Genomic DNA, 16,964 nt, shown 5'->3' with positions numbered 1-16,964 from the left:
AGGGAAGTACCAAGAGTTTACTGTATTTTAATTGCCTCACTTTTATTCTCTTTTCACTCTTTGTTAGTGAATATACTTGAATTTGGGCTATGGCATTAGTTATTTTAGACATAAAAAAATGAGTTCTTGTAAAGCAATTATACTCCAATAAAGATGTTAAAAAAAAAAAATGAGTTCTTGTCAAGAATACCTTAAAGCAAGGACCCATCTTTCTTTCTTTCTTTTTTTTTGATACCAGATAGTCTGGATGAATATTTTGAATATGATGCAGAGGAGTTCTTGGTCTCTCTGGCCTTGTTAATAACAGAAGGACGAACACCTGAATGTTCTGTTAAAGGTCGGACGGAAAGTTTCCATTGCCCTCCAGCACAGTCCTGTTACCCAGTAACTAGCAAACATGAATGTAGTGATAAGCTGGCCCAGGTGAGAATTGTGTTTTGAATGCTTTTTATCTTTTATATAAACCTGTTTAAATTCTGTCATTAACTTTGTTAAATCACAATTATAATGTTCACATTTAAGTATAAAATTGGTCACAACATAAAGAAGAAATACTAATCCTGAACCGCAGCTAATAATTTTGGCTCGTAAACAAGGCTCTAAAAGGCCACAGTAGGTAGCTTTTCCATCAGCAGGCAGGTGGGCAGCCAGTTTCATACCTGCCTCCACACACACCAGATTTAAGATTATCTTTGTTACTATGAATTAGCTTTTCTTTAGTTTTAGTCTCAGCCCCGGTTCATCAACTTTGTGTTCTTGTTTATTTAGTAGATTGATGTTCATAATTATTTCCCCCACATTAATCACTTTCCCTCTTATATCCCTCCCCTTTTTAATGGGAGGATACTTTTTGCTATCATTAATGTTTTTGTATAATACTGTTAAAAATATTTATTTTGGTATGTAGCGTATAATTTGCTGTAAGGATTTTTCTCCCAGTTAGTCTCTTAACTGTAGTCCAAAATTTTAAACTTCTAAAATCTTGTCTACTTTGAGTGTTTAATGAAAATAAGTTTTTAATATTTTGCTCTTAGAATGAATCTTTCCTCTGTAATTAATGATGATGTAATTAACAAATGAGGCGAGGCTGGGCCATCTTGAGGCCTGTCAGACGTTGGGCATGGCAGTTTTTTTCCACAAAGTAGAGCAAAGATATCCTCCCCCAAGAAAATTTGCATCATAATTGTTGTTTGCTACTAATCCCCACACTCTAGAGCTCCTAGTGCTGATGCATTGTTTAATGAGGAAACCTAAATAGGCAGACAAGCCTGAGCTGAGCCCTGCAATAGGCAACTCATTTTCATACAGATGTCTGCTTTACAATTATACTTTTCAAATTTAAATATAAAATTGGGTGGGCTCTTAAGCCATTTTGCTTATCTCCATCTTCTCCAAGTGTCGCCAAGCCCGACGAACTAGGTCTGAGGTCGCATTATTGTGGAAGAATAACCTTCCAATCATGGTGGAAGTGATGCTACTACCAGATTGCTGCTACAGTGACGACGGGCCCACCACAGAAGGGATTGATCTAAATGATCCTGCAATTAAGCAAGATGCGTTATTATTAGAAAGATGGATATTGGAGCCAGTTCCTCGACAGTAAGTTGAACTGAGTTTGAAGTTGTCCTTTGTAAATCAGGTTTTCCATTACTTTATATAAATTATTTTAATAATATATCATATCTTTGAGTCCCTCTATGTAGTAAAATTTACATATTTAGTACTTATGTGACTTCAGGTGACACTGGTAAATGCACTCCTATACTCTTGAACGCACATATCCTGAGTGATATGTTTATTTCAGCTTTTATCTTTCTAAAATTTAGTCATTTTGTACTTGCTGACATTTAGATGATGGTTTTTTACTTCCCTTAGGAGTGGCGATCGATTTATTGAAGAGAAGACTCTCCTATTGGCTGTCCGCTCATTTGTGTTTTTTTCTCAATTAAGTGCTTGGCTGAGTGTTTCTCATGGTGCTATTCCACGAAATATTCTTTACAGGTATGTCTAGGGCAGAAAAAGGACAATGTGTATTCAGCTACAGTGGTTAGCTACTGAATGAAATTTTACCTTTTAAGCAGTTTATTTCCTTCATTTCTAAATATAAGTGGACAAAATTTACTGAAGTATTTTTCAAAACAAGTTAGAGAAATTTAGATATGACTCAATATGAATTTTGCTTCTTGGGTTAAATATGGTGTAGAATAGTTTTCAGAGAACTTTTTAGCTTACTTTACAGAACTAACAATGAGAACGTACCACCATTATAAATAAAGTGGAAAAACTTTCTGGGTTGCTGAATTTCCATAATGGTAGACTTAATTTTTAGATCCTGAAAACTGTAAACACACAGGCTGCTGAACAACTGTCTTAACTGTCTCTTTAGGCAGGTGGCCATGAGATAGAGAGTATCTCTTAATTACCATGCACAATAGAGTTAGCTGAATCCATTTATTTAGTAGTAAATGGAAAGTCCTTTTTTTCTGTTTTGACAACTAATTTTAAATTATAGTATTTTTGAGCTTTAATGCTTTAAGAGAATAGTGTTCTCAAAAAGAAGATGGTCTCTATTCCAGGTATAATCTATTTATGTTGGTTTTGTTAGAACGACATGCACGGTAAAGTAGGTTAAAATAAAATCTCAATAGTAATTAATGCAAACAAAGGTAAGTATATGACTGTTTAAAATTTTTTAAATAACATATAATAATGATATGTTTTATAATCCATTGATTCCATTTTTTTCTGTGTGATTCTAGAATCAGTGCTGCTGATGTAGACCTACAGTGGAATTTTTCACAGACTCCAATTGAACATGTGTTTCCTGTTCCCAATGTGTCTCACAATGTGGCCTTGAAAGTCAGTGTTCAGTCCTTGCCCAGACAATCTAATTATCCAGTTTTGACCTGTAGTATTCACACTAATATTGGCCTTTATGAGAAAAGAGTTCAAGACCATGAACTTAAAACCCATCAGCACCGAAATTCTACTGAAGCAGAGCAATGTAGTACAAACGGTTCACAGCGTCTGTGTAGCAAACAAACTTGGACCATGGCACCCGAGAGCATAATATTACATGCAAAAAATGGCACAACTCCAGAATATACTGCAGCTGTCAAAAATGTCAAACTATATCCGGGCACTAGCGGTAAATCTGACTATGGAACATCTCAAGGCAATATTCTGGGCTTCAGTGGTATAGGAGATAAAAAGTCACATGAAACATCAGTGAGAACTTTAAAATCATTTTCAGTGATTGATTCTAGTGAATCTAGCCACCAGAGTTCCTGGCAGTCAGTTGGTGAGACTAATCCTTTAATAGGCTCTTTAATTCAGGAGCGACAAGAAGTTATTGCAAGAATAGCTCAGCATTTGATTCATTGTGATCCAAGCACTTCACATGTTTCTGGACATCCACTTAATACACAAGAATCTAGTTCACTTAATTCAAAACTTTTCCGGGTTTCACGAGAAAATGAAAATGTGAGAAAATGTAAAGAAACATTCTCCATTTCTTTTGGTAATCCAGCGCTCACCTCCTCAGAAGACACCAATGAAGGGAAAATTCGAGTAAAACCAGAAACTCCTCGAAGTGAGACTTGCATCTCTAATGGTCTTCATTCTCATCAGTCTGTTGGTGAGATTAATCCTTTGATAAGCTCTTTACTCCAGGAGCGGCAAGATGTCATTGCAAGGATTGCTCAGCACTTGGAGCATATTGATCCAACAGCACCTCACATGCCCCGGCAATCATTCAACATGCAGGACTCCAGTTCAGTTCCTTCTAAACTGTTTAGGAGTTCCTATGAAGACAGAAATTTGTTGAAGAAAAACAAGGATGACACCTCTGTTTCCATTTCTGATACAAAATTTTCCTTGTTAGATAACATCAGTGAAGGGAAAAACTTAACACCTAATAAATATTTTAGTTCTTTTAAATGCAATAGTAATGTCAAGCCTTCTTTGAAACCTCAAACAAGAAGAAATCTGCATCAGAACAATCCTAGTGAAATCCAAAGTACATTTCAAGAGACACAGAACAAAGCCACTGGTTTAATGAATCCTTCAAATATGTCTCATTGCAAAGAAGATAACTTAGATTTCACAATCAGATTGGAAAACACACTTTCTGAGTGTCAATTTAAGGAACAAGAAATTGACAATGAAATCAATAAACAGTATTCAAAATGTAACAGTATTGACAAACAGATTTGCACAAATAAGTATAAGGACAAAATAATAATAAATGAAAATTATAATCCAGAATCTTTTAACAATCACCAGCTTGATCATTCAAAAAAGAATGACTCGAAAATAAATGTTACTGTGTTGGAAATGTCTGGATATTTGAACAAACATGCAAATGAGTGCTCAGATAAAGACTCAAAAAAGCCTAAGTCACGCGAACAAAATACTCAACTTAATAGTATAGAAAATTATCTCAATAAAGATAGTGAAGTTTTCAAATGCAAAAAGCCAAACCACTTAAAAAATGAACAGGATAAGAAAGAAGATCCAGTTGATGAAAAATCTCAAAACTGTTCTCAGAGGAAGAATATAAAAGACTGTTTGTTTACATGTGAACGACTGAAAAATAAAGAGGTATTGGTAAGTAATATCTAACATTTCAAATATAATCCTCAAACATTTGTTATGGTTTGAATTTTGTGTACAGGAGATCTAGTTAGGCCCAAGATGCCCGTTATCTGTAGAACTCACTGTCTAATATAATAAACATCCTTGTAAATAACCCACCCACTTCAGAGCAAATGCTAGGTAAATTCTTCCTGTTGCCTTTTTTTTGTTTATTTTAATACTGTGAACAGTTGCTGGAGAGTAAATAAGAGTCAGAAGTGAAACCTGTTATCATTAGCTTAAGGTATTGTTTGGTAGCAGCTCTGGCCTAGTACAAGCAGTGTGCCCATTGTGTTATGCCACTGCTCAGCTAAGGATTTTAGGAATATCTATAGTGAAATCACTGGGCTGTTGGTCCGAATACCCAAGTTTCAGTCCTGTCGATTTGGTCCTTGAGTGAAGCTGAATAAATCACGTAACTTGTAAAACCCTCAGTCTCCTTGATTTTAAAATAAGAACGATGAATCTCTTTTGCTTATAGTTGTGGTGATAATCAAATTATAGATCTTTAAACATTTTGTAAGCTTTTAATGCACTACCTAAATCAAAGTTATTTAATTTAGTTCCATTTTATTTGTCCACCAAACCACTTTTTAACTTTAGAAAATTATTATTAGGCTTAAATTTCCTTTATTTCTCCAAGAAGTATCACAAATTTATATCTCAGTTATATGGAAAACTACTTAACTGCCTCTATCCAAATCTGAATAACCTTGATTCGTCTTCTTTATCATACAAATTAGTTTTGCCAGACATTAGAGTCTTAAAAGTATGCCATGTTTCCAATTAATATTTTTCAACAGACGATCTCTTTCTAACACATGGGTTTAATCAAATGACAGTTTCCAATTTCCTAAAACTGTAATTGTCACAAAAACCTACCCTGGCCTTAAGAATACTAGCTTTTCATGATCCTTTCTGGTACCTAATACGGAAACTTACTTTGACCATGGTATTTTTCAAGCCACTAAGATTTGTTTTTTCATACACTCATTTTAAATTTAATTATATAGCATTTACTGGGTGCCCAGGCACTCTTCTGAATATTTTATACATGCTGGCTTACTAAATCCTTTCACTACGCTATGAGGTTAGGTGCTATTACTAACTCCAGTTTACAAATGAGGACTCTGGGCCCAGAGAGGTTAAGTAAATTGCCCAAGGTCATAAAGCTAGTAAATGGTAGAGCCAGGACCCCAATTATTCTTCTCTGATTTTTATTCATGTGTTTTTATGCATTTTTTTATTTCTGGGTATAAACTTGCCATTTTAAATTCTTAAGAATTAGTCTATTTCTTTTTTTTTTTTTTTTTTTTTTTTTATTTATTTTTTTTTTTATTTATTTATGGCTGTGCGAGGGCTTTCTCCAGTTGTGGCAAGCGGGGGCCACTCTTCATCGCGGTGCGCGGGCCTCTCACCATCGCGGCCTCTCCTGTTGCGGAGCACAGGCTCCAGACGCGCAGGCTCAGTAATTGCGGCTCACGGGCCCAGTTGCTCCGCGGCACGTGGGATCCTCCCAGACCAGGGCACGAACCCGTGTCTCCTGCATTGGCAGGCAGATTCTCAACCACTGCGCCACCAGGGAAGCCCTAGTCTATTTCTTATATCACTTCAAAAACGTGATACTGTGACTGTGTTAAGTATATTTTAAAATTCACATTTAAATTTTTGTATCATGTTGTACCAAATTATATTTTCTGAGAATGGCTCTTGCTACTGACATAGTTTTATATTTTAGAATATTTTACTAATTTTTTCTAACTGTGAGGTTTTTTTTTTTCACAGATTAAAAGAATTGAATATTAGCTTACTAGATGATAGACTGAGTTGTTTTATTTTTATAAACTTATTTATTTATTTGTTTTTATTTTTGGCTGTATTGGGTCTTCATTGCTGTGCACGAGCTTTCCCTAGCTGTGGTGAGCAGGAGCTACTCTTGGTTGCGGTGCGAGGGCTTCTTATTGCGGTGGCTTCTCTTGTTGCGGAGCACGGGCTCTAGGCACACAGGCTTCAGTAGTTGTGGCTCGTGGGCTCTAGAGCACAGGCTCAGTAGTTGTGGCGAACGGGCTTAGTTGCTCCGCGGCATGTGGGATCTTCCCGGGCCAGGGATTGAACCCCTGTCTTCTGCATTGACAGGCGGATTCTTAACCACTGCACCACCAGGGAAGCCCAGACTGAGTTTTTATAAATATGTTGATAAGGCAATTGTGTTTGGACATACTTTTTGTAGAATATTTGAGTTTATTCAGCATCTTAGAAAAAACTCTTAAACACTGTTTTTTGATTAAAGTGTATATATATGTGTGTATAGATAGTTATATAGGTTGTTAGCTTTACCACCAAGGATGTAATACCTCAGTACCTGTTAAGAATAAATCTAAAAACAAAAAAATTTTAAATATTGCCATTAAAATCTAAATCTTTTCCTAGCAGAGAACTATACCACTTAAACAGTCAAGTGTCTGGCAGAAACATAATTTTCATTCCTTGGATGGAACCTCAACCAGAGCCTTTCATCCTCGAACTGGATTGCCTCTTCTTTCCAGTCCTGTAAGTGTTTTTCTCTTATTTTATGTTTAGAATTGCAAAACATGTAAAATGTTTGCAAATCACTTTATCCAAATTTTAATTGAAAAAATTTAAATACCTTCAAAATAAATTTCTAGTGGGAAAACATTTTATTTTTTGATACATTTAATAGCTAAATGTTAATATGGAAAAAGGCAGAAAAAATGAATAAAAATGAATTTATTGTATTAGGATTATAAAATTTCTCTGAAATTCTTTTGTCCAGCATATTAATTCTCACTAATGTAAGGAAAATACTTAGTGTCAAGTGGATTTTCTCTAAATAGATTTGTATCATGGTACTGAGGCTGGTTGACACCACCAGCTGAATCATCTGGGAATCAAATTCGTGGCTGTCTTTGACTTGCGACCTGTACAGTTAATCTTCTTATTTTGAGACATATAAGTTTCCCCACTCTACATTTACTAATAAATTTATAGATCTGAGTGTGTGGTTAAGAACCTCGCTTTGGCGTCACGCTGACTTCACCCTAGCTGTGCAACATTAGGTGAGAAATATTGTCTCTCTGAGCCTCAGTTTCCTCATCTGAAAAAAGGGGGTGATAATGTCTACCTTAGTGTTGGGAAGATGATTAGTATCATTCCTGGTAAGCATTTGATAGTCGCTAAAGCTGCCATTTCAGCTAAACCAGAGGTAAGCAGTCAATATCCTAGTAAACTAAAAACATGTTTATTTTGCTATTGACATAGTTTTTATTTTTATGTGAGTTTTTTAAGTAAACTCAAAGCATGCAGTATCTGGCATATTTTCAAAAATTAATTCTTGAATAAGAGATTTAGTTTTAAATTTGTAACTTGGACCTTAGATGTTTATTTTAGGGAAGTTGAATTCTAAACAATTTAAAATAACCCCAAATGTTTGACCTACGTATGAGGTGCTTTCAAAATGCCCAGGTGATGAGGAAAAAACTTACAGCATCATGCTGGTGTAAAAAGCACTACAGACTTCTGTTCAATATGGTGGACTGAGTTAATACAAGAAGATCCTTCCTCCTTCCCAAACACAAAAATCCTGGACAAAATATAACACAACTTTTAAATACATAATATAAGGTAAGAGCAAGAAAGATAAATCTCTGAAACTAACTTGGGGCAAATTATGACCTTCTAAGTTATCTAAATCTAATATAGTGCTAGGGTTTAATGCTCCTGCTGGATCAGGAGTCAGGTCTACGCCAGTGATAGCTGGGACCTAAAACCAAACTCCATAAAGCCAGAAACAGGTGAGGACTGCCATTCTAGAAATGGGAGAAGAGAAAAAAAATCACCTATTTACTTAAGGGATGCAATAGGAGGGATAGAGTAGATGGGAAAAGAAGCCCCCAGAAGAATTTGGACCTAAGCCTAAGTCATCCATGGTTAGGGGGTTCTGAATTTGTGCTGTCTATGAGAAAACATGAAACTATCCCACATCTATTACCCATGGCACCAAGGATTTATTTTCATGGAAGGTAACTCTTACTGAGGATGATCTCAGGGGAATTAAAATTACAAAGCACCTTAAAATAATCAGCAAGAAGAAGAAGTGGGAAAATTCATATTTAGGAATCCTGTTATCAGAGCAACTTGAAAGAGAATCAGAAATAATTCTTTTTAAAATGTTCCAAGACAGGGAGATCATCTTGGTGCTTTGTGTCCACCTAGAGGGGTAGGATAGGGAGGGTGGGAGGGAGACACAAGGGGGAGGAGATATGGGGTTATATGTTTATGTATAGCTGATTCACTTTGTTATACAGCAAAAACTAACACACCATTGTAAAGCAATTATACTCCAATAAAGATGTTAACATGAATGAATGAGTGAATGAATGAATGTTCCAAGAGATAAATGAAAATAAAGACAGGGAACTGAGATAAGAGAACATGTGGGATTGGAAAAATAGAAATTAAAAACATGAAAAATATAATTGAAGTGTACACACACGTGCGCATACACATACACATGGATTAAATGATGGGCTGGAATCACCTGAATAGAGGTTTCGTCAGTGGATAGACACATATTAAGAAAGCACCTAGAATAAAGTGCAGAAGGGAAGAGAGATGGTAAAATATGAAAGAGCACTGGAGGATAAAATGAGATGTTCAGTATAAGCCTAGTAGAAATTCCAAAAGGAAGGCTAGATGGAATAAGGAAAATGCAGTATTAGAGGCAATGAAAGTAGAAAACTTTCCCGAACTGAAGACCTGAGAATCCGGATTGAAGATTTCACATTAAGTTCTAACTCCAAAATATAGAATGGTGTACTTGTACAACTCTCAAAAATATTGAGGTTGTTTAGACTTTCAGTATCATCTGTTTCTTAGTCACAAATTGGACCAATCACTCAGATACTTTATACATATTTAACATTAATTCTAGAGACAAATCCGTCTAACTTGCATGTTGACCTTTAATTTACACTTGACCTTTAATTTACACTTGGGTCTTTCATTTTTAGATTATTTTTAGCTAGTTGGTGGTTTGTCTTAAATGTAATTTGGTATACAATCGTGGTTAAAAATCCACAGTAGTATTTTTCAAACCTATTCTCTGTGAAGCCCCAGCCAGGGTTCTTGGAAATGTGCAGTCGAGTAGGGATGGATAAAAGAACAGTAGGGTTGGCAGGACCCCAGACTCCCATCGCCATTTAATTCTTTTTTTCCCCCTTTTATTGTAAAGCTATAAATCATTTATTCCTACCCCCTCAATACAGAAGTATATAAAGTAAAAAAGTAAAAGTCTTATTATATTATATATTGGGATTACATGTAAGATTTGGTTTTAGAAAAAACTGGTTCTGGTTCTTAAAAAATCAAAACCTAGGGAATTCCCTGGCGGTCCAGTGGTTTAGACTTGGCACTTTCACTGCCGTGGCCAGGGTTCAATCCCTGGTTGGGGAACTAAGATACCGCAGTGTGGTCGGCCAAAAAAAGAAAAAAATCAAAACCTAGTAAAAGTGCTTTTATTAATCATCTTTTTTCCAAACTGGTTAATAAAATGAGGACATAGGGACAGTATGTAATAAAGAGCATGATTTTAATAAGCTGTTAGGAGAGAAGTTTTATTATTTTTTAAGATATGCTTAGCTTTCATTTGAAAATTGTTCTATCAATTCAAGAAAAAAATTATAGTCTTCTGAAATTCTTTTGAAACCTAACAAGTGATTATTTTAACCTTAGGTTCCTCAAAGAAAGGCACAATCAGGTTGCTTTAATCTGGATTCTTCATTACTGCATCTGAAAAGCTTATCATCTAGAAGGTATTTATCTTAAAATTCATTAGTGTATATGAAATAATCTTGCACAAAATTCTAGCCTTTCACAGTAAATAATGTTGACTCTGAAAATCAAAATTTTAACAGGAATCCCATTTTTCAGTTTATCATTTTCAAGATGATTTCACACATACAGTTATTAAGGATGAGTGAGGGAGAAATTAAGATGATGAGTAACTAACTATACAGTGGTCATTATGATAAACAAACACTTACATTGGTTTTAACTTTTACGTGGGTTTGTCTGTTTCTGGTCATTCACCTCTTCCTTTGTCTTATACTCCTTTGCAAAAAAGCCTTGGCAATTTGTTCCATGTTGACAAATAATACTCTCATTATATTCCTTAGTCACATAAGTTTGCCTTCGTATTCTAATTTTTAACTTAAAATGAAGATTGATATCGAAGACTGCATTACAATATTATATATTTCCAGGAGATGCTGCTATGTGATATGTTATAAATTCTACCTTGAAACCTAGGATGTTATTTATATTCTTTATCAAATATTATAGCAAAGATTATAAAATCTAATCAGGAATTTAGAATGAGATATTTCATATCTTAAAATTTGGTTACATTAATTTTTTATTATGGTAGTTTAAGTAAAATTGATTAGATCCTCCTAATTTAATTTGTACAAAAGTAAATTAGAAAATACTGTTGTTAATGTGTCCATTTGCTGATTTGTTCTTTTTTTAAATAGTCCTCGACCATGTTTAAACATTGAAGATGATCCAGATATTCATGAAAAACCATTTCTGAGTTCTAGTGCTCCACCTATAACAAGTCTTAGTCTCTTAGGAAATTTTGAGGTAATGTTTTTTTGTTTTTTGTTTTTAGAAGCTGACTGTCCTTTGAGTTCTTTATTTTATTTTATTTTATTTTTTATAGTTTAGACTAACTCATATTGTTTATTTTATTTATTTATTTATTTTTGGCTGTGTTGGGTCTTCGTTTCTGTGCGAGGGCTTTCTCTAGTTGCGGCAAGTGGGGGCCACTCTTCATCGCGGTGCGCGGGCCTCTCACTATCGCGGCCTCCCTTGTTGCGGAGCACAGGCTCCAGACGCGCAGGCTCAGTAATTGTGGCTCATGGGCCTAGTTGCTCCGCGGCATGTGGGATCTTCCCAGACCAGGGCTCGAACCCGTGTCCCCTGCCTTGACAGGCAGATTCTCAACCACTGCGCCACCAGGGAAGCCCAGGTAATGTTTTTTGAAACTATTTTAAGAGTTGAAGTTTCCTAACCTAGATCCATGGTGTCATTTATGTCATTTGTTCTTGAAAAGGAAATAAATGGATTACATTTTTCTAAAGCCTTGAAATCACCTCCTTTCCTTTCCTTTCCCTTTTTCTTTTTTCCTTATCCCTTTTTCCTTTTTCCATTTCCCTTTTTCCTTTCCTTTTCATGAGAAGTAAAGTTGGGAGAATTGTTGGCAGTGACGTCTTAGAATTGGGAGCTGGTGGAAGAGATGCAGGACTTAGGTGAAATCAGGTTGGATGGAGGTATCCATTACTCGAGCTGGAAAATAGACTTGACCACACCTTCTTACCTGGTAAAACTGGCTCTGGGACCCAGGAAGGATGATGGTGGGCTGATAGCAGCTGATTCAGGATCAAGGAGGCTGATTTTCAAAATCAAATTGTTCTTTGTACTATATTTGCAACTTCTCTGTAAATCTAAATTTATTATAACATAAGATTACTTTTAAAAAATCAAACGGTTAAAGGTCTCTGATACATGTGCGGCTTTATTTAATGACTCTTCTACTTGGGATCAAGTATATCAAGGATTTAGTTGTCTTCAATTAGAAAACAATCTTAAACATGAACCTGTAAATGACATTTTAAAAAAAATTTTTATTGGAGTATAGTTGATTTACAATGTTGTGTTAGTTTCAGGTGTACAGCAAAGTGAATCAGTTATACATATACATATATCCACTCTTTCTTACATATATCCACTTCTTTTTTCCCATATAGGCCATTACAGAGTATTGAGTAGAATTCCCTCTGTTACACAGTAGGTCCTTATTAGTTATCTATTTTATATATAGTAGTGTGTATATGTCAATCCCAATCTCCCAATTTATCCCTCCCCCCCTTTACCCCCCAGTAACCATAAGTTTGTTTTCTACATCTGTAACTCTACTTCTGTTTTGTAGATAAGTTCATTTGTACCCTTTTTTTAGAATCCACATATAAGTGATATCACATGATATTTATCTTTCTCTGACTTACTTCATTCAGTGTGACAATCTCTAGGTCCATCCATGTCACTGCAAATGGCATTATTTCGTTCTTTTTAATGGCTGAGTAATAGTCCATTGTATATATGTACCACATCTTTTTTATCCATTCCCCTATCAATGGACATTTAGGTTGCTTCCATGTCCTGGCTATTGTACATAGTGCTGCAGTGAACGTTGGGGTGCACTTATCTTTTTGAATTATGGTTTTCTCTGGGTATATGCCTAGGAGTAGGATTGCTGGGGCATATGGTAGTTCTATTTTTTGTTTTTTAAGGAACCTCCATACTGTTCTCCATAGCGGTTGTACCAACTTACATTCCCAACAACAGTGATTTTAGGGAATTCCATGTCGGCCCAGTGGTTAGGACTCCATGCTTCCACTGTAGGGGGCATGGGTTAGATCCATGGTTGGGGAACTAAGATCCTGCATGCTGCAAGGTGGGGCTAAAAATATACATATATATAAGTGATTGTATATGTATGGACGTGTGTATGTATATATATGTATGTGTGTATGTATATATATGCATGTATAAACACATATATAATCACCTATGACCTTGCTCAACTTATTAATTTTATTGATTTGGAGGGGGCGGATTTTTGTACGTAAATTCCCACATCATCTACAAATAGGGACAGTTTTATTTCTTACTCTGTAATTTGTATACCTTTTATTTCCTTTTCTTGTAGTTTTGCACTGAATAGGGCCTAACATGCATGTTAGTACAATATATTCGTTTAAAGTCACAAAAATCTGAATAAAGTCAGAGACTACATTGGATCATTGGCCTTATCCATTAGCATTTTTGTTTGTGCTCTTTCTCTGAAAATTTCATACATCTTTAGAACATTTTTCTTATTTAAGAAACATTTACTGAGTACCTACTATGTGTCATGTTGTATGCTAGGAATATAAAGCTAAATAATAAACTTCCTGCCTTAGAGAAGTTTACAATCTGCTGGAGAAGTTGGACATATAAATAATCTATAAACCGAAGTAATTAGCACTGTAATAGAAATTTTCTCAGTCTTCATATATTTGTTCTCTCTGCTAAGGGACTGGGAAAGTTTTACTAAGGAGCTGTCACTTGAGCTTAGTTACAAAAGATGAGTAGGAATTTGCCAAGTAAATTTGTGTGAGAAGTGTCAAGGGATTCTAGACAAAGGGAGCTACATGTGCAAAGGCATATGTGTAAAAGTAGTAAAAGAGCATGGTGATATTGAAAAGCATCAGCCAGAACTGGAGTATAAGACTGTGTGCAAGTGAGGAGAGCTGTGGTAAGAGATGTAGGGTGGGCCTTACATACCATGCTGTGAATATTTGACTTCATCCTGTGGACATCAAGAAACACAAAGTTTTTAACCTGGTGGGTAACATAAGACTTTTTTTTTTTTTAAGAAAAACTCTGGCAGTAATACAGATGATACACTAAAGATGGAATAACTAATTAGAGGGTATTGCATTTGTTCAGAGGAGAGGTTATGAGGGTCTGAGCTAGGTTAGTGGTGTTGAGAGAGCTGAGGCTGTGAGACTGAGAGGTCCCATCAGCAGGATATGGATTGGATTGATTGCAGGGCAGGAGGGAGATATAGAAGGCTGGTTGTAACATAGGTCTCTTGGTCTGGTCTTTTTGACACGGGACTTGAGAATTGCTGATGTCACTTTCAAATTTAGACTCATGAAGGCTTGGAGTGTTTCTTTTCAAAGAATTACTGAATCAAAGAAATGCTACTCACATTTCATGATGTATGCATATATGTGTTGATGTATGTATAGAAAAGAGAGCTTGTGAAAGGTTTAACATGTTTCTCATACCTGGACAGATAAACACTAAATTGTTAAAAGTGGTTTCCTCAGCAAATGAGCTTGGGAGAGATGGATAAGGAGCTTCTCTACTGTTTGTATTTATGTACTTTTAAATTTTTTCCCAATGTGTATTTACTGTCTTTTAAATTAAGCTAAACAATAAAACATATGTCACATCCAACAACGATTTTTAAGAGGCAGTTGTTTCTCAGTTAAAGTTATGAGTACTTGGCTTTCTGTTTTGATGGAACTTCTGTGTATAACCTGTTAACAAGTTTTCAAGTGCTTCTCTGTGGCTAACAGTAGGAATATACTCTGTGAGGAATAAGAAAATTTCTGATATTATACCTGCTCTGGTAGAGCATATTTTTCTTTACAGAGATAAGAATAACATTAAATGATTATATCAAAATAATGGTGAAGTTCAAAGATGTGTGGGTTGGAATAGTAAGGAGGCCAAACTTTGTAGGATGGTAGAAGATTGATTTGGGAGGGGGTTGATTTCAGGTCAGATGAACATTTGAAATGAGGGCATGGCAATGGCAGCGACCACTTTTCTAGTGCCAGAAAGCATACTAACATATTTCTTTAAATAGAACGAAAGAATGAATGTGTTAACTTTTAAATTTTATTTCTTAAAAATTCTTTTATTTTGCCTTCCAGGAGTCTGTCTTGAACTATCGTTTAGATCCTCTCGGCATTGTTGATGGCTTTACTGCCGAGGTAGGGGCGAGTGGTGTTTTCTGCCCCACTCATTTGACTCTTCCAGTTGAAGTGTCATTCTACAGTGTTTCTGATGATAACGCTCCCTCTCCTTATATGGCAAGTATTTTTTAATTGTCTTCTTCTGCTAAAATCAACCATCTTAATGACAAATACCTTTAAGTTTAAAGAGATTTAGTACTACTTTGGTGCAATGCTTGAAAATATAAAGCATTTCCTAAGAGGGGATTGAAGGTTGCATAGAGATGAATATGCCAAAATAACACCCCACAACTTCTTTCTGAGCAAGCTCTAATAACAGATATCCTCTATTACATTTGAGGATTGTGCTGAAAATTTACTTGTTTCCATGTAATATGAAAAAATGATAAAATTTTGATTAGTGACACTGTAATTCCATATCTTGCTGAGTTCACACAAATTCTCAAGTGCTTGCTGGGCACTCTAGTCCTATCAGTGTTGCCTTCACTATGATCCTCATCTCAGTAGAGTTTGGGTAAAGATTTGGTGACCTACGGCTTCTGTGAGGCCCTTTCACCCCCTTTCTCCTGTTTGGTTTATCTTTGGACCATTCTTTTTCCATTCCTAGGGTTGTTTAGAATACTAGCTATTTCTGACTCCAGGCCAATGTTTTAGTGGAGATTAAAATAGCTAAGAGGAATAAGAGCACTGTCTTGAGCCTTAGGATCCTATAATTTTATCTTTCCCATTTTTTATTCCAGTGGATTTGAGGATGAAATAAGCCCTCAACTGCAAAAATGATACCAAGTCCTGGTGTGTGATTACTATCAGCCCTTTTCCAAAAGACAAGTTAGTGGCTAGCAGTGCAAGTCTGTAAGAAGTTTACACTGATGGTATAAAATATGGAGTCAGATCTGGGTTTTTATGTTAGGTCTTACTTTGAGAAATACAAATTGCAATAGGCATAGAAATATACAGCTCTGGTCTTGCTACTTGAATTTCCCAGCTTATCCCCTGACCCAATTGCTTCCTTTCTAATATCCCTCTCCCCCACCTTCTAGGTTCCTCAAGGACATTAGCAACAATGTCTTTTGTTATTAATAAAAACTATGAAAAGCAAATTCTACATAATTGAGAAACAATAGAGGAAGAGAAGTTATAGTGTTTTAGGGACCTAAATATAGTCTACTCATTATTGGCGTAGTTTGTTCAAGGAAGGTTGTTAAGCCTTATTCCATTCTAAGGGTGAAAATTTTAATCAAGAGTCTGATTGGTATTTCATACTTGATCTAAAAAGCACAGTGGTATCACTTATTCAAAGTTTTCTTTTTTCAATAATAATAACACTTGTGGGTCATAATTGTAAAGATGCATAACAGTGGTTGTTATAAAAAACAGAGGCCCAATTCTTCACAAACCTACCCAGTTATCACATATACCACTTGTTATTCATTTACCATAGAAAGATGTATCCACTTTCCAGTATAATTTTGAAAAAATAACTTAATTTTAGATAATTAATAAAATGGAAAATATCATTGAGATAAGCTCAATACCAGAAAAAATGTGTATCTTACTGGAATGCTTATAATATTAGAATATAGCTATAAAGATGCCCATTCTGCTTTACTGGGACATCAAGAAGTCTCATTAGTTTCAGGTATTCTGTTGGCACATGGTAATAAAGAATGGAAAGATAAGGTCTAAGGTCATTAGTGTACAGAGTCCCTGATGACCATT

The 16,964-nt window shown here is 35.4% G+C and overlaps 1 protein-coding gene and 1 long non-coding RNA gene across 12 annotated transcripts in view; one reads left to right on the top strand and one right to left on the bottom strand.

Moving 5' to 3' along the window:
- The window catches only part of LOC309654339, a 1,078,238-nt gene extending 1,071,179 nt beyond the window's left edge, over positions 1–7,059 (bottom strand). The window contains exon 1 of the long non-coding RNA XR_014260164.1: positions 6,570–7,059. This is a non-coding gene — a long non-coding RNA (uncharacterized lncRNA). The remainder of the gene's footprint in view (positions 1–6,569) is intronic.
- Positions 1–16,964, top strand: part of ATOSA (atos homolog A) — an 85,555-nt gene that overhangs the window by 60,357 nt on the left and 8,234 nt on the right. For 5 of the 11 annotated variants that reach the window (XR_014258508.1, XM_082445440.1, XM_082445441.1 and 2 more), the window contains exons 2-9: positions 239–423; positions 1,397–1,599; positions 1,876–2,001; positions 2,760–4,608; positions 7,066–7,185; positions 10,387–10,466; positions 11,187–11,295; positions 15,204–15,362. Coding sequence is in view for 10 of the 11 variants with exons in the window: in XM_082445440.1 (XP_082301566.1) it covers positions 239–423; positions 1,397–1,599; positions 1,876–2,001; positions 2,760–4,608; positions 7,066–7,185; positions 10,387–10,466; positions 11,187–11,295; positions 15,204–15,362 (2,831 nt within the window). In the remaining variant the exon portion in view is untranslated. The remainder of the gene's footprint in view (positions 1–238; positions 424–1,396; positions 1,600–1,875; positions 2,002–2,759; positions 4,609–7,065; positions 7,186–10,386; positions 10,467–11,186; positions 11,296–15,203; positions 15,363–16,964) is intronic. The other 6 variants (XM_082445442.1, XM_082445438.1, XM_082445437.1 and 3 more) reach the window with 5 other exon arrangements.

This window comes from Balaenoptera physalus, assembly GCF_965194825.1.
Source record: "Balaenoptera physalus genome assembly, chromosome: 2".
In the NCBI taxonomy this organism is placed as follows: Eukaryota; Metazoa; Chordata; class Mammalia; order Artiodactyla; family Balaenopteridae; genus Balaenoptera; species Balaenoptera physalus.
Note: the sequence above shows the minus strand (reverse complement) of the source record. Positions and strands in the feature narration are given on the sequence as shown.